The following is a 25,917-nucleotide window of genomic DNA, read 5'->3' on the forward strand; positions in this document are numbered from 1 at the left end:
TCCCGTCAGACACGTGCAACAGATCCAAGTTCTTTCTCTCCCTCACAACCTGGAGCTATTTCTGATTAATTTTCTTTCTCTTTCCCTCTTGCCTTTGTTAACTTTGTTCCGAGGTTTTCCTTTGAGAGGTCAATCCATTCAGCCTCTTCCGTCACTTCACTTTGCTTTCCACCATGTTTCTGTTAGGCTTTTATTCAGGATGCTGAGATCAAACCATCCTTTTCACCATCTCTCTAACTGCTTTGCTCTTCATCTCTTGCTCCCTTGAAGCACACAAACTGTCAGCACTGGCTGTGCCCATTGCACATTGCCAATAGACGCTTGCCTCCAAGGGTCTTCCCTTCTTCAGCTTTGCAGGAAACTTGCATGAGGAAGGTAGCATGGAAATGCTTCCTTCCAAAAAAAAAACCAAACCAGTGTTGGGATTTGAATGCAAAACTATCCATTTGCCTATGGATGCATGAGGGGGCAGAACTTCCCCCGATCAGTGATTTCAGGACAAATAGTTGCGTGATGGTAACTTGGAATTGCATGAAAATGGCTCTTTGCTGGAAGGGGGTGACAGTCAGAGCCCTGGCTGTGTCCTGGGGGCATGCTTATACTCCACATAACTTTGCAGCACTTGGGTAAAAGCTGTTTGCTTTGCTGATGGAGATACGAGGACCTTTGGAAGAGTTACTGGAGAGTGAGAAAAAGATCAGCCTTGCGTGCTGATAAAATCATCAGTTAAAGTCCAGTTACAGAATCATTGCTGTGGGTGATGGAGTGCGAACCGGAGGTCCAGGAGATTTGCAGAACTGGATATTTCACAGCTTATTTTGCAGACGTCTAGAATAAGTTTGTGCCCTGATTCATTAGGATCCTCCTTCCTGGTGTGCAGTTTTGCAACCACAGATAATTGCAGAATGGAGAAGCTGGAGCTCTTGCTACCAGACTGCACTTGCAAAAATATAAGCTGAGTTGAATCTCTTTTAGAAATCAGCTTTCCAAAGTTAATTTTAGCCTTCAGCGTAAACTCAAGGGGGATATCTGTGGAACTGTCTTCATTTTGGCTGTGGTAGATCTCTCCAGCATGATCTAATGCTCTAAACTCTCAAGTAGGCTGGAAGCAGTTAAACGTTTTTTTTTATTATTATTTTTAATGAGGATCTTTATCTGGTTAAAATGTACCTCTCCCCCACTCCCCCTCGGAAAATCCATGTCTGTGTTCCAAGAACTGGGAAAACTTTCTCGAAAGAAAGAGCTTGAAATATTTTCCCCTTTTCACTAATTATACTGTTTGTCTGCTTTTTGTGCATTTCTGTCAGTGTAAGCGATGCTGTTCCTTTGGGTTACAGAACTACAGGGATTTTTTTTATTATTGTTATTATAAAGCAAATCCATGAGATTTTTGTGTGCTCACTTAGCTGATGGAAACAGCGGTCTTGGAAATTTGGTTTGTAAAGATTTATTTGATTTTTACATTTCTGGACCAGATATAAACGTGCCTCTTTAATGAGGTGCCTCTACCTCCACTGTAGTAGCACTCTCCTAAGAGGTTTGTTACTGTGGCCTCCAAGAGGTGGTTTAAAACAAGTTAAGCAGCTTCTTCATTGTTTTCTTACCAGGAAGGAAATGAAGAAAAAGTTGCAGTCTAACAATTTTCCCTTTCAGGAAGGTCACGGAGAGCTTTTCCCTTGACCACCTTCCCAGAGGGGACACAGGAACCACCAGCCTTCCCTTGTCACTCATCTCCAGACCCTCAAGAGAAGCTCAGCCCCTTTCTTCACTCCTTCTCTTGGGTGACTTGGGGATGTGGGTCAGTGTCGGCACATTAATTCCCCTCCTGTGCAGACATTAGCCTTTTCCGCAGCTGTTTTCTGCTCTCATTCAGACTCACATCAGACTCTCATGTCCTGATTGCTTAAGATTTCTTAAGATTTCTGGATAAACTGTATGGAGCAGCTCACTGTGTCTGTGCCACTGCCTTTTCTTAGAGGTCAGGAGGGACAAGGAGCTTCATATTAATTTAAAAGGTGCTTGTGTAAAGGACATCAGTGCCTGTTGGCTGAAGATACCCATTTGATAGTCTAGTCCACTCACAGTTTCCAGACACCAGACTTCTTCATGTCCTCAGCCATAGTCTTCCTTTAATAAATTAGTTTGCAGTTCCTTAAATCAGCACATGACAGGTACTGAGGTTATTGGACATGTTAATATATTAAATGCATTACCCCCTCAGCCCTTAAAGGCAAGGTTATGGCTGCACAGTTTATTATTATTACTGCTGTAGCAGACTCAGCGCTCTGCTAAGCCTCCTCTGGAAACTACAGAGCAGATCCAACTGGCGGAAAGCTCCGAAAGAATTAACTGCTGTTATAGCAGGGCAGATTGATATATAGATTTGCAAAATGTCCCTGCACCCTGTGTGTGCTGGGGCCCTTCCTTAGCAGCTGGGAAGAGGGAAAGGCTCTGAGCATCCCTGTGGAGTCACTGCTGGGAGGGGGCTTTGGTCCCCCCCCACTCCTTGGGATGTCACAAACCTCCGATGGGATGAGGACAGAGTTATCCTCAGGAATTTGCTGCCTGCTCCCTTATGCAATGTGGTGTGAGGTGTGTCGCTGGTGTGAAAACGACCCAGTGGTCCAGACAGGACATGAAACACTGTGAGCAAAAGGGCTCTTTAACTTACCAGAGAAAGGTAAAAAAAAAAGAAAAAAAGGAATGAGGGCTGGATGTCAAAGACTGGCAAATTCAAGTGAAATATTAGCTGTTATTTTTTTAAACAGAGTAGCTATTAAGTCTCAGCACAAGCCTCAATGGGAAATATACTAATTCTCTATATTTTGAAATCTGCAAATCCAGCCTGGATACCTTTCTGGAAGATTAGGTTTTGGCTAACACAAGCTGATAGGCTTGATCCAGAAGATGGCTAATATTTTATAGTCTGTATCAATACAGGCAGGCAGGCTCAATGTTCAAATTCTCTTCTTTAATCTTTAAGTCAGTAAGTATAAAAGATAATAACAAAATTTTTAAAAATTTACATCTTTTGCCCAATAAATTGTATAATTTAAAGCTTTCCTTCTCATAGAGTCTCATTTGGGGACATGATATCCATGCAGAGACCTAAATCAAGGCCTGTGCATTATTTAAGTCACACATAAAACCTGTTTCAAGGGTTTATCTGGGATGAAGAGTATTGGCCTGTTGCTGGTCCTCTGTGTGTGAGTGCATCTCACAGCAAAATGGGAGTCTGCTAGTTATCGAGTAGCTGTTGCTCTCTTTGCATATTATTTTAAAAGAAGAATATGAAAATATTTCAGTCGTGGAAAGCTGTGAATATTTGCATCACAACGTTGCCTTGAATGCCGAGATCATGCAGTTGGTCATTTGTTGGGGTATTTTTTTTTGTTAAATTGTTCACATTTAATAGGAGAAATAGAAAGCCTGGTGTATGCCCAGTAGGGACAGGATAATTTTTCCAGGGATCTTAATATTTCTGTTCCCTACTTTTTGTTTAAACTCTGCCACCTTTAAAATATGATAATGGATATTCAGAAAAATTAATTTGCCTCTTTTAATTTAAATGGGAAATCGCTTCTAGTCCCTATTAAGCTGCTTTAAGTGCTTTTGGAACACTAGAGTTTTAGCTTTCTCAAAACAACACAAGTATTTAAGCTGTTATAAGTCCTGGATAAGACCTCGCATCAGAAGAGCTTAAGCAGCCGGTAATACATAGTTATGAGCAGGTGTAACGAGAGAGCTGTGCTGCTCCTGCTTGCGCTCCTCCAGTGCAGCAATAGTTGAGGTGGGGACACAATTTCCACGGATTCCTGGATTTTAGGTGTAGCCAGTTTATTTCAAATCTGGGAACTTTTTGGTAAACAATCCTTAGTGAGGACCACTTAGCTGCTTAGGACTCAACATAACAGTTCTGCTATTTAAATCCAGTTCCCCGCCTGCTAGTTTCTCTCTTGCTCTTTCCAGTATGTTTTTTTTCACTGTTTCCAAGGAAGCAATGCTATGTGGGTTGTTTTTTGTTTTGTTTTGTTTTTAAAGTTGGGAGCCAGAACTCTTTAAGGCAACAAGTAGCTGTGAGTCCTTGCTTGTAGGATTCATATCCAGCTTTTACTTCGGCAAAGTGGTGTTGATTTTACTGGAAATTTGCCGAAGGACTTTAGCATTTAATCCTGCCAGCATTAATTAAGGGGACTAAAAACACAAACTGTAAGAAGAACCCTGATAAGATAAATATCATTGTCCTCCCAATTGCTCCCAAGATGATAACTCAGCTTCTCAGCTGGTGTAAATAAGCCTCGAGCCTTTAACTTCCTTAAAATGATGCAAACTTAGGCCAGATGAGAATCCAGCCCACTGAGTCTCTCTTCCCTGAAAGGACAGCAGCAGCCCTATTTTGTTGGAATTTCTTCTTGGTGTGCATGCAGGGTGCTGTATATGGACAGACTGCACCAGAGGGATTTGCACTGAGAGCTTTGCAGGCTATCTTGTTCATCAGCATGTTTGGGTATTGCCTTACCTAACCAAATGGGGATGAAGGAAGATGGAAAGCAGAATAGAAAAAAAGCAGAAGGGGAAAGCAAAAAACACTTGCTATGAATTGGTCCTTTGGTATTTTGAATAAACTCATTCACACAGGGGGGTTTTGGTGTTGCCTGTGCAGTGCCTTCCAGCTCATACCTGGGTGGGGAAAGAGGAGGAGAAGCCATGGCATTGCCTTGCACAAGGACAGTTGCCTCCAGTGAAAGGAAATAAAAAAGGAAGTGACACTGGTGGCTTCTGGCAGAGCTTGTCAACCCAAACCGTTGCTCAGGGTGGAGCTGAGTCAAAGCAGAGGTGCAATGAAGTGATGGGTGGAGGAGAGCTACAGACTGAAGAACAGCCATCTAGGCTCCCCGTGTCTGCTCAGATCCTGCAGCAGCAAAAGGGAGAGTGTGTGTTTGCTGCAGACAGCACTGGAGCTAAGGCAATGGGGAGGACTTGTGTGTATAACCAGCCTTTGGACATCTGAAGTGGCCAAGGTGGCCACTGTATACCTCTGAGGACCGGAGTCCCTCGCTCGAGTATGGGGTGGCTACAGTCGTGCCCAAAACATTGCATTCAACAGCCCCCTTCGAGTAATTAATGTTATGCCCTTCTGGTTTAGCCAAAGCCAGATTCATGTAGCACAGTGAATTTATGAGCTTGTTCTGGGGATGTAGTAGCACCAAAATGCCTGGTGGACCTCCCCTCTCCACTCTTCCCACCGTGGGGATCACAGCTGAATTCCTGAGGTGCCACGGACCGTAGTTTAACCAACAACCCCCTGCTCTCACCAGGCATTTACTTGGGCTTATTTTCTGTGTTTATCATCACGGGAGGGAATCCAGTCAGGGATTTTGCTGTGGTAACTGAGCAACGATGGGTCATTTTTGCCAGGCAAGATGTGATGTGCTGTGATGGACAGGCAGCAGCAGCAGGGTTTGATTTCAACAGACTGAGTCAATTTGTCTTTTTGCTAGTTAGGTCCAAAATTAAATTCCAGTTCCATGAGGCCACAATTTGGACACGTCGGGTACTTTTCGGTGAAACAGTTTTTCACTTCAAAACAATGGTGATTCACTGGAAACAGAGGTGTCCATGAGAGCATGCTCTTGTCTGACTGGGTGTCTTTGGGTCTGCAACAAAACTCCTGGTCCAAAGTGGAGAAAGAGAGGTCTGATTTGGAGCAAGGACCTGAGCCAAGCTGGCCTCATCCTCATACCTGAGTGTCCTAACCATGCGGCTAAGGGTATTTAGGCATGAAGTTTAAAAATAATAAATCTTTCTTATTGGAGCTGTTTTGCTGCATTTAAATTATTAAATATCCTTTGACTCCACATCCTAGATGGGTGCCAGATACACAAGGATATATAGTCAGCCTTTGTCTCTCTTGGTCTTTCCTGTTGGAGCTATTCCATTTTGTATAAAATGGGCTAAATAAATAATTCATGGTTTAAAGAGAAACTAACTTGGTAGCTAGATGGTTATGGCACTCTTCTGAGATGTGAGGGCGTCACGGGTAATTCTCTGCTCCAATGAATAGTTACTTATTTATTTATACTCTCTGGAGCAGCGGGAGGAGAGGTTTGATAGAGGTCCTCTATACTCCCACCCAGCTCAGGGACCAGGGGACTCTGTGGATTGCAGGATACCAGCTGAGGGACCTCAGTCCTCAGCTGAAGGTTATAATAAAGTGTGAGAATTCATTTTTTCCTCTTTTTTTTTTTTTTTTTTGTGAGAAAAACAAGCCTCATGTTCAGCACCGCTCCCCACTGTTAGTGAACAGGAAGGCTGATGGCACATTGCGTTGCCGCAGTGAATTCAGAGTGCTCAGCCAGCTCCTAGGCTGCACTGGGAAATTAAACAGCCCTTCGTGGAGCTTCAGCAAGGGCCCAGGTTTCTTCTCATCATCAGCTCAGCCCATAAAGACGTGTGGGAGAGGAAAGGGAAAAATGGGACATTTTTTCTTTATTTCTCCTACCCTTTATTTTTCTCTCTGTTCCACCTACCTACCTTTTCTCCCTCAACAAAGGTTCCCCTTTGTTCAGCATTTCCCTTGGATATAAGTAGGGTTAATAACTGTCTAATTAACCTGCCTGTACTTTGGGAGTTGTTAGAATTAGAGAGGTGCTCTGTGAGGCCAACATGCCCATGAGTTATCCCATCACACTCTCTCGGAGCAGTAACCAATGTCCCCACATCCCAGACTCCCTCTTGCAGGGGCTGCTCTTTCCATCCCAGCTCTGAGGAAGCCTCGTTAGTGCTCAGCAGATTTTTCTCAGTGCTGGCAAACCCTAGTGCACACTTCAGAGATCATCCATGACTCCTCCTGCTCCAGGGAGCTGAGAACTTTCGCCTGGCACTTTGGTGCATGCCAGAGCATCTGAGCCATCCTGCTGGGGGGCAGAGGGTGATTGTAGGGTTTTTCCCTGTTGCTGGCATCTCAAGCACTCATTTGGGTAGTCCCAGTGTGCCCTGTGGGGCTAAGGAGCTCCTCACCTACAGGCAGGTGTCCCTGTGTGCTGGAATGAGGTGGGAGGTGATGCTAGATTGAGATGTGTTTCTCTTCCCTACTTCCTTACCATTTTTCTTTGCTGCACCATCACAGCTGAAAGCAACCCAGGACTTTTCTTCCCCCCAAACCCAAATGTGTACCTCAACTGTTTTTCCAGGTTGCACGACACCTGAAAGGTCGCACAATCCCACCAGTACCTCCTCTTCCACTCCAGTGCAGCAGCAAAGGAACGAAAGGGAGGACTTAGCCTTGTGTCATGGCATATTTGCAATGGACAGTGATTTGGGAAGAGTCAGAGGCCTCCTTTGTCTGGTTCAGAGCCAAGTTATTAAGTTGTTACTGCTGACCTTGCAAAATGAAAAAAAAAAAAGAAAGAAAAAAGAACCATATTGACCAAAATATGTTTTCTGCTTCTTTTCAGGGAATCTGACTAAACATATGAAGTCAAAGGCCCACAGCAAAAAATGTCAGGAGATGGGCGTGTTGGTATCTTCACTGGTGGATCTGGAAGCCGAAGAAGGTAAAATATTTCACATTATAAACCTGCTATTGCTGCTGAGAGAGGGCAATACCCATTCAGATGTGGAGCAGTTTTGTTCACCCCAGACTCCTTGCAGCACCCAAGGGGAGAATTTCTGCTTGCCCCGGGTGGGTTACAGGGCCTTCATGGGAGGCTGTATCTGTGGGACAGTCTGGGAGCCCGTGTCTCCTTGCTGGGGGCTGTGGATGTTTGTCTGACGTATTTTGTGTGGCTGCAGACAGAGGCAAGAGTAAATGGATGGGTAGGGAGCATCCTGCATCTGTTCTAGTGCTCTACATGTGGGCTATATACATAATAATGTAATAATAATAATAAATAGTGGATCCGTGGTGTGAGAAGGTGCTTCTTGGTATTTCAGGGTATGTCTAGCAGGGGGTTCAGGAGCCTCACTGATGTGCTCTGGGAGAGCCTGCGTCTCTTCTGTCCATGGAGGTAGTCTCCAAAGCAGCAAAGTGAGACTCCCCAGGATGCATGGCATGAAGCTGTGAACCCCCACTTTGCTGCTGCAAGCACAGTCTAGTGGGTGAAGGGGAAAAATCAGTCCTGGCCCCCCTGGTTAGGATCTGACAGTATTTTACTGGAGCTGAAGTGCTGACCGTAAGCGTGGGGGTGACCCTTCGGTATGTGGCCAACGCAGGCTGTGGTGATGCCCTTGCAGAGGGGATGGACTCCTGTAATACAGGAGCATTAATGATTTGGGGGATACCTTCCTCCTGAAAGGGTTTCCAAAGAAGGACTTTTCCAAAAGGATCATCTTCTAGGGACCTGCCCCTCTTACTGTACTTGGCTGATCCCAGGAGCCTCCAAATTTCCAGTGCAAACCTGGGCTGTCTCTGGAGGGACTGGTGCATGCATGAGCTGCTCCCATCTCTGCAGGCAGACCCAGCCTGGACCCTGAACTGCTGCTGGAGACCTCAGCCTACCAGGATGGGGTGTGAGCAACATGGGGGCAACTGCTTCCCTCATCCCTCACTCTCATGGGTCTTTTGCATGTGTAGGAAGGATGAAGGTAAATCACCCAGGTCAGTAATGATCTGAAAGATTTCTCAGTAAGGAAAGAGCCAGCAGAACTAAAATAACATGTTGCATTGACATTTCATGGCATTATTCTGAGTGCTTTACAAGAAGATACGTTTACCCTGACTCACCTACTTATTTCTTTCATCTACTTATGCACAAACACACACACACAAAGTCTGTTCAAGGGTCTGTAAATTCAGGAATCTGTCTGTGCTTTGAGAAGGACGCATGACTCTTATTTAGTAATTTCCGGCCTGTTTTATAGTATCTGCAGCTGAAATTCCCTGAAGTCATCCCAAGAAGCAGATCTCCTCCTGGGAGGCTGGGTAGCATCAGGCAGGAATGTGGTGACCGTAAGCACTCCTGTCTCCATCAGAAATGTTGAGGGAATGGTGAGGAAGATCTCCAAGCTGCGAGATGAAGGAACATGGGGAAGTCTCATGTATGCTTAGCTGTTTGAGCTAGAAAAAGACATTTTTTACCCAAATTATTGGAGGCTGCACTCCGACAGCTGTGAAGGTTAGGTTATGAGTCTCCAGGGAACAGTTAGATGTTTTTACGATTGTTATTCTGTTTCCTTTAGCAAGACCCTGAGTATTCGGGGCTGGAGCCGCAGCGCAGGAATGATGGGGAAGAAGCCTTTAGGGGTAGCAGATCTCAAGTCCTCACGAAATTTTGGGTCATCTGCATTTGCGTACAGCAGGTCGTTTGCGTTTATAGGAAACACGGCACATACCAGTTATAAAGGGAAGGGAGGCTCTGGGAGCACAGGTCTGTCTCTGTCACAGCGTGTTTATTCCTGGATAAAACACTTAGTGCCACAAAGCAGGGTGGTGTTTTCTGTTTGCATTGCGTTACAAGACTGGTCATGACACTGTTGACCCTTCCTGGCTGCCACCCCAGAAATCCCAGTATGAAAGCAGCTCTTGTGGCTTTCTTTACCATTTTTTTTCCCTGTTTCCTGTTTCACCCCCCTGTCTCACCCCAAACAATTTTGATTCCCCCGTCCCTGGGATTCATTCTGCCACAGCCCGCAAGGGTTTGTTGACAATGAGTTAAAATGAACTTCATAAAACACATGGCGCCACAGTTATTTTTATAAAGCGAACATCAGCTGAGCAAGTTCTGGAGACGGCGCTGTGAGCCAGGGAATGTTAACTCGGCAGGAACAACAAACAGCGCTTATCACCCTGGACCCCTGCTGAGGTCAGGTCCATCAGAGGCTTTATTGGGAAAGGGGCTGGTTCCTGGGACATGGGTAGTGTCACATGCTTCCTGCTTTATAGGTAATTAAAAAATCACTGAGTGTGTTTCCCCATGAGCCCATGATGGGAATGGGGTTTGCTCTGCTGCAGGCTGCAGCCCTTCGTGCCGCAGAGGGAGCTCATGGTGCAGGTGGGTCACAGGGCTGGGGATGCTGTGCCGCCCATGCAGCCCTGGCCACTGGGACCCTCTTAGGTGCTTTAATTCTCACCTTTTGTATATCAAAGATAAGAAATGCTGTCCCCCACAGTGTGCTGTATCCTTGGAATATCTCCACACTGGTTAATTAAACAGTGCTGGGGACATTTGCAGGCAGTGGCACACCATCATTGCAACTTTAACTGCAGGAGCAGTCAACAAGACCTCTGTGGTTCAGGCCATCTACCACGCTTCCAAAAAAGTGCTGAGCACAAAATTAGCATGGCCTCAGGATTATTCCCAAGGAGGAGATTGGATGGGGCATCCTATTTTGGAGGCACAAAGGTGCAGATGCAGAGCAATCTGGTGGGGCTGCAGGGCTTGTGTCACTGTCCTGGGACAAATGTGGCTTGGAGGGCTGATGCAACTGTCCTTGACCTGAACAGACCAGGTCTCAACTTGCCAGTAGAGGACCTGTAGGAGATATCTGAGAAGTCCCACTGGTTAACCAGTCCCAAACCCCAGTGATCTCTCAGTGCAGCGGTACCATGCCCTTTCAGGCTTGGATTCTGGTTCAGGCCAGGAGTAGTCATCTTGGTGGTCACGGGATGAGGACATGGGAGAAAGAAAGAGCCCTATGGCATTACCAGACACCTGTGCCCCCTTTCACAGTGCCTTTCCTGACACGTACAGGGATGGACAAAGGGCTCTCCCAAGCCGGGGAGAATAAACATCTAACCCAGGCTAAGGATATCTGACCTGTCCGACATCCCTGCCTCAAGGGATGGCTTTCTTCCTTTTGAATCTGCTCAAACTCTTGGCTTTTCTCCAGCCCTTCAGAGCAACCTTTCAATCAGGCAGAGACATGCTGTACTTGGCTGTTGCCTTTCCAAAGGAGGGCATGGCCAAAAGAAAACCGAGTCGGGGATTTTGCAGCAGCTGCTCCAAAGGAAAAGTGTTGGTTGTGATGTGAGCGATGGGAGGCTGCTCCTGTGTGGGATTGCGAAGTCACTTAATTGATTAGCTGATGGTCTCCAAAAATCCTTCCCTGCTGTTATACCACCTGTCGGTGATGCTTCTGCAGATCAAAGTTAGATAGGGAAAGAGGCAAGTGTCTCCTGAAATGTTGGTTGCATGACTCTGAAAAGAACAACTGTTATTTTAAACCTTTCCATTATAGTCAATTAGAACTAATGAATCGTATCAACTGATTGTCGCTTTTGAAAACCTGCAAATCAGAAGTCCTATTTATGTTACATCTAATTGCAGGCTTCTGAGGACAGAACAGCAAGGTCTCACTTCACCAGTCCAGGAGAATGCTTTCATTCATGATTTCCTTCAGTCATTCATCCCCGGACCCATACAGGGTTAATAACAGTGCACTCAGCAGCTCTGTGTGAAAGCCTGTCCAGGCTGTAAGGTGATGGGACCACTCTGCTTGCAAAAACGGAGGGCTGGCAGGTGATGAGGCTGAGCTGGTCTCAGCCTTTTGCCTCATGGAAAGAGTAGATCTAAAGAAAAGTCCCAGAAAGGTCTGCTTTGCATCTCCAGGTCAGCTGGGAGAGCGCTTGGTGGAAAGGATGGGACCATCAGCTGGGGGACACTTTTTTTTGGCCATCATTAAATCATTGGTCCCTGGCTGCTTGTGGCTGAACACATGGTGGTTGGACACCTACTAAGCCCAGCAAGGAAGGGCCCTACCTGGACTGCACAGGACAGGAAGCCATTGGCTTTCGGAAGGGACTCCTCTCCCGTTGTTGCTGTTGGCTGCATGGCTGCTCGCTGGAATGTGTTGCACTGTCTGGACTTTATTGCATTATGCAAGCAATCCATGTAATTTTAGAATTACAAAAAATATACAGTCCCCATTTCCTCCCATTGATGAAGTCCGTTTGTGTTTGTGTAAAGGGGACGGTCTGCCAGGAAGGGATGCAGAAAGGTGAAAACGGGAAGGCGTGGCATCGGAGGACGTTTCCTTTCTTTCCTTCCAGCTTCTTTTTCACCTGTTTAAAACTAACACTAGACTTCTGCTGAAATTTCAGATATTCTGCCTCATGAGTAAGGAGGCCCATTGCTCACAAATGTCAAGTAAATACTAAATAAAGCAGCCAAGAAGATGGGCAGAAAATCACATTTTGTACTGTAATGGATGGGACTATTTGGATGGATAAGAAAATAATGTAAAAGAAGTGGCAAAAAGATGCATGAGAAATCAGAGGTCACAGCTGTATCACGCATCCCCTGTTCTCAGAGCAGTGGACTGCAAAGAGCCTTCCCCTGTGTAACCACAGAGTGTCTGCTCTTCTTTGCAAAGAGGTTCAGAACAGAGCCTAACAAGGACTATTTTAATTAAAAAAAAAAAAAGATGACTATTTCCACGTGACACAAACCAGCGCAGGAAGATTGCCATGCTTTCCTTTGGGGGCAGACGGGGAGGGAGAAGCAGTTCCTAAAACTCCCTGGATTATTTTAAACTAGAGTTATATTTCAATTGTTTTTTTTTATTTCTATTTAAGGGGCAGGAGAAAGTAAGGGGTGTTACTATAAAAGGAGACTGGAGTATAATTCTTCACTCCTGCATTGGTTTTGCTTTGTGCGATTGCACTAGTTTGGTAGAATAACCTTAGAATAACACACATGTAATGAAGTGCAGTCCTCAGACAAAGCCATCAGCAGGGCACTTTTTCACTAGCTCCCTCTCTCCTTCCTTCCCCCGTCTCTCCCTCCCTCTCTGTCTTCTCCTGACTTGCCCTCTCTCTGCCTGTTAGCTCAGCAAAATGCATTTCAGTTGCAAGAAGCCAGGGCTCAGGTCTGAGCTCTCTTTCTGTCTGCAAGGAGCGTGTTAGGAGGCCAAAGCAAACTCCCTTTGGGCTGTCCCAGGACTCACGGAAATGTTTCCCTCAGTGGCAAATGCAAACAACTCCCCAGCTCGGAGCTGGCTTCACGTTTCCCTCACTACGTACTTCTGACCTTGCTTGCTGTCCTGGCCAGCGCCTGTCCGTTGTGTAACTGGGGCCAAAAAAAAGGAGACCACACAGGACATGGCTCTCAGAACCATGTCGTGGAGGCTGGGGTTATAGCTGCCTCTCCATCCTGAAGCCCATAGATGTCAGAGAAACCCCGAAACCAGAGACAGGGACTAGCTCATAGCTCTGGGAGTGAAATGCATTCCTTTTCCAAGCAAGGAATATGCACGGTTCACCCTACAGCTGGGAGAACTGGTCGTTTGGAATATTTGTTCTGAACTCAGTTCCTTTGGGAGTTTGCAAACAACCCGCCACTGGATCCTGGGTCCAGCAAACACCATCGTTGTGTGTTTCGAAGTATTTCACAATGCCAGTCAGCTTCTTGGTGGAGAGCTGCTGACTTCAGCTCGATGCTGTGTGAGTTCTGCAGTAGGTCTCACTTTACAGACTAGTTAACAGACAATTTTGAAACAGGTTGGGGAAAAAATGAGATGTGTTTCAGGCTGACTTTTGGATGGATAATCAGCCATGGTAAAATACATGTCTTATTTCAATGGTAATGCCAAATACTTCATGAGCATTTACTAGTAAGGCCCTGTTATTCAAAGTGAACAAAATTAAACTTTTTTTTTCCATGGATCACAGTGACTTCTCACTGTGTGGCCATGTCCCCTTCCGAAAACCACCCTGTCTGCTGCAGGCAGGTGTGGTCCAGCCTCCGTGTTAGCTCCGTTTAATTTCCCCTCCGGCTCATCCTGCTGACAGATGGCAGCTCTAAATGGAAAACCATTTCAGTGTTCATCGGCGGAGAAACAGTGTCCTAGGCTGAACTGATGGGGAAAAGAGGCCAGCAGCGTTGCAATCAGTTACCCAGCTTCATGCAGGTGTCAAAGCAGCATCCAGGCGCTCTCTTTCCAAATCTGGGCATCAAGTGTGTCGCAGCAGCTCTTCACCCATCGTCTTGGTACTTGGCACAGACAGAGTTTGAGAAACTGGTATTTTATTAGCCCCCCCCCAGAGCAGTGGAACTTGCAGGAAAGCCTCCTGACAGTGCGATTGTGTTGAGCTGCAGTGACATCCAGTGGCAGTTCCCGATGGACCACTTCAGGCTGAGCTCGCACTTCTGCCAGGATCGCTGCACATCTGGCATGGGAAAAATGCAGATTTTTTTTTTTCTCAGTGCAGAGCAGAGCAGCGGGTGAGCCAGCAGCAATCTGCTTGGGAGCTTGGTACTGATTTCAGAAAGCTTCTGCTGGCCCTTAAAGTAGAAGAGGGATGCTGCATTTTCACCTGCAGATATATTTCAAATCCTTTAGAATTTGTTTTTTCTATACTCCTCACTGTTTACAAGCTCTTATTAACAAAGCATCCCTGTGCAAAGCCTTCCACAGACAGACAGCAAAAACCTCTGCCCCAAAGAAGCATCTGCATCACAGCTAAAATTTATCAAAATAAGGGAAAACCCGCAGAGGTTCTTTCAAGCCTATTTGAAAGTTTGCTTTTTAATAAAAGTCCTGTCTTGCTAATGTTTAACTGTCACGTAATCTAGGCGGGAAAAGGCCCATGTGGAGGATGTGAGCATTCATCCCATCAATTTTCCCATACTTTGGCAGCTGTATATATTTTGTAGGCACCATTGCAACAAATAGTCATAAAAAGACCACCAGCGGATGTTAGTGCTGCTGTTCTCTTCATCTGTTAAGAACCTTTTTTGCATTTCTAGAGAAAGTCAGGAAGGGTGTGTGAAGGTGTACAGAAGAAGCAGGGACTGATGGCTGCATGTGTTGACAGAGCGATGGCTGGAACCAAAATCAGGGTCGAGTGGGAGGTCCCAATGGTGGGATTCACAGGGATCTACTGGGATCATCAGGAGAGCAGTTGCCACAGAGGGCAAGATTGCAGGGATATCAGGAAAAATTTCTTCACCGAAAGTGTTATCAAGCATTGGAACAGGCTGCCCAGGGCAGTGGTTGAGTCACCATCCCTGGAGGTATTTAAAAGCCGTGTAGATGTAGTGCTGAGGGACATGGGTTAGTGGTGGGCTTGGCAGTGCTGGGTTAATGGTTGGACTCGAAGATCTTAAAGGTCCTTTCCAACAAAAACGTTTCTATGATTCTATGATCAGATCTAGGAAATAGCTGCGTCCTCTCTCCTCTTGTCCCCTTAGAACTTTTGAGCAGGTTTAGCATAAAAATAGCCCCTGTATGTGTGGTTTACACTCTGTTTACACTCTGTTTTGTGTTTGCTCATCCCTTCAGGAACCAGTGAAGACCTATTCCAGGATTCTGAGGGGCGGGAGGGATCTGAGCCAATTGAGGAACACCAGTTTTCAGACCTAGAGGAATCTGACGATGATGATGACAATGAAGATGAGGAAGATGAGGAGGAAGAGGAGAGCCAAGATGAGCCACCTTTAAAGCTGCTGGAAGGCAAACTTACCACCCTCCCAATGCACTCTTCAGGTGGCTCTCCATCTTCTCAAGAGGAAGGCACTGAAATAGCATTGTCCTTAGCCCAAGAAACTGGTTCCAGCAGCCAAAAAGTAGGTAAAGGCCAGCAGGCCTCCTCCTCAGGGCTGGAAACAAAGTGGTCAGCAGACAGCAGTGACATTGCTGTGTGCCACAGCTTCTTGAGTCTCCACAGACCAGTTTTGACCTCCACCGAACAATTGGCTTCTGCTGAAAGAGAGTCTGTCACAAGACCACAGATGTCCTTAGTTATGGACCTGTCAACCTCAAAAGACACATCCCCAAGAAAAAGGTGGTCTCCGAGCCAGGACTCTGGCAGAGGTGGTGGTAGCAGCAGACCAATGCTAGCGAGAAAGCACCTATTAACCAAAAATGAAACTTCACCGAAACGGTTTTCACCAACTGGAGAACTGTCTTCTCTAAGGTGCCTGTCTCCAGGGAGAGGGTTGTCTCCTTGTCAGCGTGTCTCTCCCAGGAGGGAGGCATCTCCACTGAGATGTGCATCACCAAGACTTGAGCTGTCGCCCAGCAGACATCTTTCCCCCAGAAGAGAGCTGTCCCCAAGAACATACCTTCCACCAGAAGGAGAAGTCTCCCCTGTGAGGCACTCGTCGCCGAGCAGAGAGATGTCATCAGTCAGATATTTATCGCTGAAGAAAGTCTTGTCTCCAGGCTGTTCAGAGTCACCTAGGTATCCATCCCCTGGGAAAGAGGACTTGCCTGGTACTAGCAAATCAGCAGCAGATGACAAAGTTCAAAGCTCATATCAAGCCCAGCATGGGATATTATCTTCGATGCCTCTACCTCACAGGTTCTTTGGCAAAAACATACAGCTCTATGAGTCCAAGCTGGTAAGTTCAAGCCCCTCTTGCCTTCTAGCCCCTGCAGTACGTTCTCTGATAATGGGTTTTTAATGAAGGTTGCAATGCAGAAGTGTACAATGACTCTGTGACCAATGTCACAGGTAACCCAGAGAAAAGTGACAGCAGACAGCAATGGGTTTTGTACCCATTTTGCTCCCGCCCATCTCAGTTGAAGAGAAATAAAGTTGTCCCTTCTCCAAGGGATTATTTACACTCCTGTCCCAACCAGTCTCCTGGTGAGACAAGCGGTAAGGATGATCGCTTAATAATGGTTAGTTGTCTTGAAGAGGCTTTTTTTTCCTGGGAATTTCTTGCTTATTTCTGAGATTTCAAGAGCTATGGTGAAGACGTGACCATATTTCAGTGGTCAGTGATCTGAACCAGATCTGAACTAGCCATTGCACTCTGTTGCTGACTCCTGGGCTAGGTACATATGCAGCCAACTCCGTTAGATTAACTGCTGAGAAATGTTTGTTTGGACATCTCTGATTTCATCTCGCCTCTCTCTTCAGCACAGAGAGGTGTTTCCCACTGGGTCCAGAAAATTATTTAATCTCTCTGCTGGACATATCAAATCCTATGAGTAAAGGAAAATTGCATGTTACTCCCACCGCTACAGGCAAATTAGGTGTCGGGTTTGGTGGAACGTTTCCCATTTCTACTGAAGTGCCTGGCTCTCCTGTAATTTATGCTGATGAACATGAGATTCAGTTACTGGAGTTGCTCTGCTGTGAAACTGGTGTGAGAAGAGTCTCGAGCCCTTAGGGACTGCACTGGGAAGAGAGAGGCCTTTATACAATCCCTGAAGAACCTGTCACGGCAGATGCTGACCCAGGTCTTGTCCAGAAAAGCCATACTGCCCAGTGTGCGTTTCTTCCAAGTTTATGATAACATGCCGTCTTTCGGTTCTGCCTTTCTTCTGCTTTCTGCTATGAGTGTTTGTCTTACCTTCTCAGAGACTAGCCTTTGGTTTAAGTCCAAACTTTTGCTTACTTTAATGCTATGTCCCTTTCCTGTCAATTAGCTTCTTGTGGTGAATCTCGGGGCTGTGGAAACTCCAGTCCTTCAACTCTAAAGCATCTCTGTCAGGAAAATTGCCTACTGCCACCACTTGTAGGAAATGCCCTAAGCTCCCTAGTCCACAGTAGGAGACAATATTGTACACCCCTGCTTATCTGCCCATTCACATCTTCTAACTTACGCTCTCACACACATACCTTTTTGCTCTGTTTTCCTGCTCCTTTTATACACCCAAAGTCACCACTGTTGCTTTTCTCATGTGCCTTCAAAGCAACAGTAAAGACCTCAATGGGAAACTTTCCATTTATCAGCAAGATGGACAGCTGGGCTTTCATTGCAAAATTATGGGCCTGCTAAGGCTACAAGAGACAGAAAGATCAGAGGTGGATTTATCAGATCCCAAACAGAGCCTGTGCTCAAAACTGGTGCCCTATGCATGGCTTAGAAACTTGGAGATGATAGCTTAGCTTCAGTGTAAGGCTTTCTGCCAAGTCTGTGCATCGGGCCTGACTATGACCGTCTCTTTTCCTGCTGGATCTTGCAGTAGGTAGTCTCTCTTGGTGGCTGTTGCACCACTGAGATGATTTCTTTGGGGGTTTCCCAGCATCCCTATAGTGATTCTGCCAAGACTTCATGTGGATAAGTGAGACTTAGCAAATGTTTGGGCTTGTAACTGCTGACGAAGTATACACTATCTTCAGTGGCTCTTGCTTTCTCTCCCTTCTGTTCTCTTTTGCTGCTTTCCTCTGTCACCTCTTCATAGAGATCCAGCTTGCAGGATCAGGCAATTCTCCATAATCCTACAGAGAAATATGCCCTCCAGTGAATCCTCAAATTTTATAGCTAACCCCATCTTAGTGGAAAGTTGATTTCAGTTTCTGCTGCTTCCTCTTCTTGCTAGTCTTGTTTAGGGGTTTAGTTATAACCTCATCATTAATTAATCCATTTCTGTTTAGCCACATATCTCTCCGTGAAGTACATTAGGAAACTATGTGAAGCACCAAGAGAGAAAGAGGAAAAGGTAAAATGGTAGGGTCTTAACTCTTGGTTTCTACAGACCACACCATGAGGGCGGTGGTGGGGACTACACTGATGGGTGTGCTTTGTGTCAAATGAGAGCTAATGCTAGCTCTCACTCGGTCCAAAACACCCTTGCAATTAGCAGCTGTAAGGATGTAATCCTGCTTTAAGAAAGTATAGTGAAAATAAATAACACTATTCTGGGCTCTCAGAAACCCCACATACTGAAAGGGATACAGTGCGGCTCGGATGGCAGGAAACACTGGAATCCTCTGCCAGGGTTTCAGAGGCAACTCTAATAACAGGACAAGGGGCAATGGTTTTAAACTAAAAGAGAGTAGATTCAGACTAGATGTAAGGAAGAAATTTTTTATGGTGAGAGTGGTGAGACACTGGCACAGGTTGCCCAGAGAGGTGGTAGATGCCCCATCCCTGGAAACAATCAAGTTCAGGTTGCATGGGGCTCTGAGCAACCTGATCTAGTTGAAGATGTCCCTGCTTATTGCACGGGGGTTGGACTAGATGGCCTTTAAAAGTCCCTTCCAACCCAAAGCATTCTATGATTTTTATAGTGATCCAAGCCTGAAACAAAGCCCGGGATCTGTGCCCCAACAGATCATGGGCATATTTGTACCCAGAAGGCAAATGCTGTGGGTTGTGTTGCTCCTTACCTTAAAGGTTTGAAGGTCCAAATCTTCCTCAATTGATTGATCTCCCTCAAATTAGAATAAAATGCTAACAAAACCAATCCTTATAGTGAGCATTAATGATGCTAATGCTGTACGTTGTATGTTGCACTGATTCAGCTGTTTCTTTTCCTTCTCTGGTGCAGAAGATAGAACCACGAAGCCCAACATGTTCACCTGGCGTCACACAGCCCGTCTGCTCCAGACCCTTGCAGGCACCTCATGAAATATATGTCCACCCTCCTAGCCGAGGGGAGGAGAATGTCTTCAGCCATCTCCCGTTGCATTCGCAGCAGCTCACGAGGACCCCGTATCCTATGATTCCCATTGGGGGCATCCAGATGGTCCAGGCGAGGCCAAGCACCCATCCCAGCTTGATGCCCAGTTCAGTCGTGTCCCTCCAAGCAGGATACTTTGCCTCTGGCAGCAGTGGCTTTGCTGAGTTCGGCCGGGCTCCCGAGAGGGACGAGGAACCGCAGGTCCTGCGGGAGCCGTCGTCGGCATCTGTCTCCCCGGTTGCAAAGGTTTCTAAATACACACTGTCCCCAGAGCTTACGAGCGGTGGTTACTTAGAAGAGAAAATGAGGACTAGTAAGCTTCAGCAAAAGACAGACCAGGAGGAATACAGGGTAAAAATGTTTGCCGAGTCTAGCCACGCGGAGCAGGCAGGCTGCTCGGCATCCCCAGCCAGCCCCAGCACAACCGACGAGCACTCTCCAAAGCCTTCAACAAGTGGGGAAGAACCCTTGAAAAAAACGGGCAAGAAGCAATCTGGCAGCTCGAGCACTTCTTTTGAATCATCCTGCACTTTCATCTCAGATCTCCCCTCCCAGCCGTTGGACCGAAGCAGCAGCACCGGCTGCCTCTCAGAGCCCTCATCGAGCCATTCGCACGCCCAGCCGTTCTCGGTCCGGAGGAGAAACCTCTCCGGAGAGCCCAGTCGCCAAGGGGGAACCTCCAGGAAGAGCAGTCCACACCTAGAGCATGCAGATTTAGGTCAAACTCAAAAAAAGGTGGATGAAAACACGGGAAGTACTTAAGCCTCCACCATCTGTTCCACCTTTAGGCTTCCTATGTAAAATCAACAGACATTTTCAACACTATTTCCTTTAATATAATCATCGCTATAAAGAAGCACTCTAGTGAATGACCAAACCCATGGATGAGTCCTGGTTTTCTTTGTCCCAGTCTGGTATTATCTCCACATGTATGCAGTTACTTGTGCCTTTTTCTATACCTTTTGTTGCTTGAAATGTACAAAAATGTTTGAGGCTGTGAATATTTTTTTAGAGTTTTTTGGAAAGGGGTTTGTTAGACCTTGTCTTTTTTGCCATTTAGGTGTGCGTTATTATGGGCCTGAGAGATGCAGAAAGGAAAGGGTTAAGCATTTTAAGAGGAAGAAGATGCACTGAAAACAAAAACAAAACATTTTTTTATATTGATTAAATGATTAAAAAAAAAAAAAAAACCAAACCCTTGCTCCTGTGTACAGAAGTTTATGATTCATATTTATTACATGCTTTATTTAATTCTCGCAAAGTGCTTGTTTTTTTTTTCTCGCATCCCTCTGATTGCCTATGGTTGTGCTTTAAAACAGTTGAGATATTGCTTTACATTTGAAAAACGTGTTTACCCTGAACTTGTAAATGAAACTAGCACTTCCTTGAGTAGGGGGAGGTTCCTTCACAGGGAGAGAAATTGTCACTCAAAAGAGAAGATGAATCTTGAGCATCCCTCCCTCCTGCAGAACCCATCAAAGCACTTTTTCTAAAAAGGGACAAAAAAGAAAAAGGTTCTTCTTCAAAGATTTAACTTCAAGAACAAAGGAATGTATCGAATGTAGACCCAGTGCCAGGAATAGTGTCTCTCTCGCTGGACCAGCCGACCTCCTGCTTGCTTTAACCCTTCCATGCCCCTTGCATCGCCCCAGCAAAGTCATGCCTGTGCCTGAGAGCCCCTCTTTTTTGGGGTTCGGAAGCCCTCTGTAAACACCCTCCCTTGGTTTAAAAGTGGAAGTAAACTCAGCCTTGCAACCATTTTTCCTCCGTAATTTTTTAGTGGCGGTCAAGCTTCCTCCATCCCATCCCTGCTTGGTTCTGGCTGGTTTGGCTTCGTTGAGCTCGAGGGATGCAGGAGTAGTTTGTCCTCTGCTCTTTTGCATGCTTGCGGCTCTGTAACTCATGAGTGACTCTGCGTATTATTTTAATTTTATTTATTTATTTAAGTGGAACGTCGCAAACGTAGTCCTTATTGTGCAGATGGGCCCTTTTTTTGGTGTTTTAGAAGAAAAAAAGTTATGATGCTGCGTGGTTAATGTTTGCAATCAGCTTGTTATGCATGCACAGTAACTTTTTCCAGAGCAAATTTTTAACTATGACCATCCGTAGCGGAGCAATGGCCTCTACTGCCAATAGATACGATACCAAATACAGAGACCCGACGGAGCCATTCCTCTCTGTCATGTTAACACACTTTTTAAAATACAAATGTTCGGTACGTGTTTGCCCTAGCAGACAGCAGGCTCTTTATTACTTCAGAGGGTTTTCTGGTCTATGGAAATCTGTACAAACCTCTTTTTTTTTTTTTTTATTTTAACAAAAAAAAAAGATATAAATATTTAACCGGTGGACCAGTTCTTTCTTCTTTCAGAGCTGTTCCAGTTTATCGGGTACATAATACACTTTTTAAAAAAAAATAAAAATAAAAAAAAATTAAAAGAAATCAAATAAAACCCTGAATGAGAACATATTTCCTTGCCAGACTTGATGAGCTATGAACTGTTCCCGTTTCACGGGCAAATAATATAAATTTTTTAATAATCTTCTGTGATTTTTTTTTTTTGCTTTTCTTGTAAAGGGAATTAAGTACAAAAGAAGATATCATGGAAATAACATTAAGGCTGTGACACTGACCAAAACAACATCCAGAACTCATTTATACCTTAATTAGCACTTTTATCAAGTTTCCCTTTTTCCCATCTCCCCCTCTTTGGCCCCAAGCCTGGAAGCTGGTCCTGCTTTCAAACCCAGCCAGATCCCATGGCAGGAGCAGAGGCTGGGAGTTCAGTTCAGCGTAGCAGCTCCGTTCAGTGAAACTCTTAAGCACCAGCTTAAATCCTACTCAGGCTTTAAGCGTGTGCTTAATATCAAGATGACTCGGAGTGGACTTCTTCTCAGCCAGGGTCAGTGTGAGCACCCCTGGAAATCATCCACCAAATCTAGCGAATGTTTTGACTTTCCTGGCTTCTGTGACCTTTTCTCCCCATGCCCTTGTCACATTCTTAACATTATTCCAAGGTAGCTTTTTGTATTTAATTTTTTTATATATATATATATATTGAAATTGTACATAAAGAAAAAAAATGCAGCAGTTGTGCACTCAGCATCCTGGTTTTGTTAGGTGCATTTGACATGAGCTTTGGGCTAGATCAAATTTGCTCTGCTTCTTTCTGTAACTGTATTTTAATCCTTGACCTGTTGATACTTTGCATGTTTTTGGTTTTTTTTTTCCCTCTGTCATTTCTGGATAGAGGAAAAAAAAAAAGCCCAGCAAAACCCAGAAGTCATTACATTGGTTTCTTGCTTTTGTTATTGTGATTTATTTTTTTTTTTATCATTATTATTATTTTTTTAAAACTTTTCCAGCAGCTCAAGATGAGTTGAAGCTTTCTACACCTCAGCTGCAGAGCATCCAGGCTGGCAGCCGGCGCTGCGTGGGGCAGCGGTGCGTGCGACCATCCAGATGCCTTCACCCACGGCCAAAAAAACTGGGGAGAGGAGTTTGGGAAAGGGCCATGCAGCAGTGAGGTGCTCACTGGGTCATGCCCTGCTCGGATCCCATACCCATCACCTGGCAGACACTGAGCGGGTGCATGCAGAGACCGCTGAAAACTCAGGAGATGGGCAAGAAAAAAAAAAACCTAAAGCTGAGCCGAGTCTCAACCCTGTTTGGCTTCTCAGTGGAGCGGCTGCGGGCACGGCGGGGGAGGCTCTGGCTGGGGTGAAATGGTGCTTCATGCTATGCCTAACAGGCGCAATATGGCCTATTGGATAGGCAAAAAGGATCACAAAAAAAATATATAAATTTAAGGGCTAATTATCACACTGACAGCTCAGAGCTCCGCGGGAAGGGTGTCCTCCTCCTCGCCGGCACCAGCATCTCCGTCTGTGGGCAGGGTGGGCATCCCCAGCCCTGCTGTGATATCGTAGCATGACCTTGTGCAAATCGTGTGTCCCCTCTGCCTCATACTCAGCCAAGGAGCACGGTGATGCGGCTCCACCGCTTTATTCATAGAGTTGCACATTATTTACAGCGGGGCTGAAGACCCAGCCATCACTGGTGGCTGCCTTTCCTATCTTGGAGCATCCGCTGGCTTCCCTGGGTCATACTTGGTGAAAGCTGTTTTTCACTTGGTGAAAGAAGTTTTCAGGTCTCAGCTTTTAATATCGCTCTGGGTGTCTGTTCTGTCTGCAAAATAGGGGTGATATATCCTGAGTTACCTTCCACAAGGGCTGCAGGGGTGGGTAAGTTTGCATCTGTACAGATGCTTTGCAGAGCAGTTAGCAGTATTATTTGCAAGAGAATGTATTAATAATACAAATAGGCAAATTAAAAACCAAAGCCCAGCCCTTCCTCTTCATCAGCAGGTGGAAATAAAATACCTTGCTTTACTTATGGCAGAGGTTCTTAAATTTATAGTCCATGAGGGCACGTGGCCTCCAGAGACTGGCTGCTCCTCTTCGTTATGTAGCTGCTTACTCAGCCAAAACCCTACTCTGATATTTCCCTCCCTGGTAAGCTGTTTGTGTAGCTCCCATGAATGCAGGTACTCAATGGCAAACGGATGCTGTGGCATCCAAGAAATCATTCTGCACAGAGGACTTGGCCCATGCTTTTAAATAGCTCCTTGAAGCAGTCACGTTACGTACCAAGTCTTATATCAAGAGCTAATAAAGCACTTGTACGTTGGCTTAAGCTTAAGCATCTCTAGAGTTTCAGTAACTTCTTTGTGCTTAAGTATGAATTTAGCTTCTTTTATCAAGGTTGCAGAGTTTGCAGGACTGAGCAGACCATGGGAGGAGGAGCGGGGGGCAGTTGGCTCCCCAAAACGACCCCGTGCCTTGAAGCAGATCTCTGTCAGCTCTAATTATTCACAGGTTGTTGGCTGGATACCCAGGAACTGCAGCAGGAAACTCTTAAAAAAAGTAATGATGAAGTAGCTGTGACTTTACAGCCTATGACTGGGAAGTGTGTTTCATCACCTGCTCCTAAGAGGTGACATTTTCAGCCCTGGTGTCTATAAAGTTACGCTCCTTGGCCAGTTCTTGGGTTTGCTGGTAGAAATCTCAAACTCGAGCCCTGTCAAAGCCACTGGGGTTTGCTGCGAGGGCTCGGTTGGTCCCACTGCCCACTTGCTTGTCCAGCCCTGGAGCTGGAGGCGGCAGGAGATGCCTACAGGCAGAGCAGGGTGATGCCTACCTGCAGTCAACCAGAGGAAAGCGTCCACGCACCCTTCCACTTGTTGACCATCAGCTCCACCGGAGCGATGTCAGGCACAACTGGCCACCTCCCCATTGCTTTTCATTCACTTCCACCAAGAAAAAAATCTGCAAAAGAGTTGATTTTCCCTTAAGCCAGCTTTCACTTTTACCTGTTTTTTGTGTTAAATCCACAGAAATGGCACCTGAGCAAGCAATATACTTGGTCACACAGAAGTCATTAAAATTATTTCAATTTTCATGCAAAATCCTGGACAATTTGATCTAGCCCTTTTCTGCTGTTCTTGCAATAGTTTTTAATTTGCTGACTTGGCTTCATCATGTGCTTTTCTTTTTTTTTTTTTTTTTTAATATTTCCATCTTTTGCACAGTATTTGCAAATAGAACCATATTGTAAATTATTTACAAAAAAAATTTAAAAAATTAAAAAAAAAAAAAAACAAACAAACAGTCCTGATGGCATAAAACCAATCTGTTTTCATTACTGAGATATGATGGCACTTACGATCACTTTAGTAAATGTAATGTAAAAAATAATAATAATGTGTACGCAAATTTAATATACATGGTCTCATGTAAGATAAATATTTGCCTTTTTTTCTAAAAGGTGTATGTATTCTGTAAGTGGAATAGTCTGTAGAAAGTTTCTATATGTTCTTAAAATGGCAATACATTCCAAAAAAGGTACTGTAAATATGTACAGCGTACAATGTAATTTGGTAGTTTTGCCTGTAATTTTATTTTAACTCCAGTTTCTACACTTGCATCTTGCAATGTCTGTATGGTTATATCAGTGCAAAAAAAAAATATGCAGGTAAAAGCACAGTCTGATGTAAAAAAACAAAACAAAACAAACAAAAAAACACAAAAAAAAAACAAAACAAGAAAAAAAAACAGAAAGAAGAAAATAATACTCAGTATTTGATGTTTGTGACCCTTATTGTAAATGACATCTGTACTGTGAATGAGAAGTTTTTACAAGTATAATATTGCCTTTACTACAGCTCAGATTGTCTGCTCAGTCTGAGCGTATTTTTAAAAAAATAGCATGTTGGAATAAATTTTAAAGTCCCAACATATTACTACTTGCATGACTGGCAGTCTTTAATTTTCATTTTATTTAGCGCAGTCAGGAGCCTGGGTTGTAAAAGGACGGAGGCAAATTCAAATAAACCAGTGTTAAGGCGCAGCCACCCCTCCCAAGGAATCGCTGCTGAAAGACCCCAGTTGCGTGTAAAGTGCTGCCATAACAGAAATGCCACAAACATGTTTTTTTTTTCAGTATTTTCTCCTTGCAGCACAGAGGTAATAAAAACATTGTAAAGGGGGCTCTGATGAGCCCCGGGCTCTGCAGAGGCCGGACTGAATTCAGTGCACTGACCAGAGACCATCTGCAGG

The 25,917-nt window shown here is 45.1% G+C and overlaps 1 protein-coding gene across 5 annotated transcripts in view; it reads left to right on the top strand.

Moving 5' to 3' along the window:
* Positions 1-25,605, top strand: part of HIVEP3 (HIVEP zinc finger 3) — a 277,890-nt gene extending 252,285 nt beyond the window's left edge. For all 5 annotated transcript variants that reach the window (XM_068417609.1, XM_068417606.1, XM_068417611.1 and 2 more), the window contains 3 exons: positions 7,458-7,556; positions 15,223-16,283; positions 19,168-25,605. In XM_068417609.1, the coding sequence (XP_068273710.1) occupies positions 7,458-7,556; positions 15,223-16,283; positions 19,168-20,061 (2,054 nt within the window). In that variant the 3' untranslated portion in view covers positions 20,062-25,605. The remainder of the gene's footprint in view (positions 1-7,457; positions 7,557-15,222; positions 16,284-19,167) is intronic.
* Positions 25,606-25,917: the final 312 nt, after the last annotated feature.

This window comes from Nyctibius grandis, chromosome 24 (assembly GCF_013368605.1).
Source record: "Nyctibius grandis isolate bNycGra1 chromosome 24, bNycGra1.pri, whole genome shotgun sequence".
Lineage (NCBI taxonomy): Eukaryota > Metazoa > Chordata > Aves > Nyctibiiformes > Nyctibiidae > Nyctibius > Nyctibius grandis.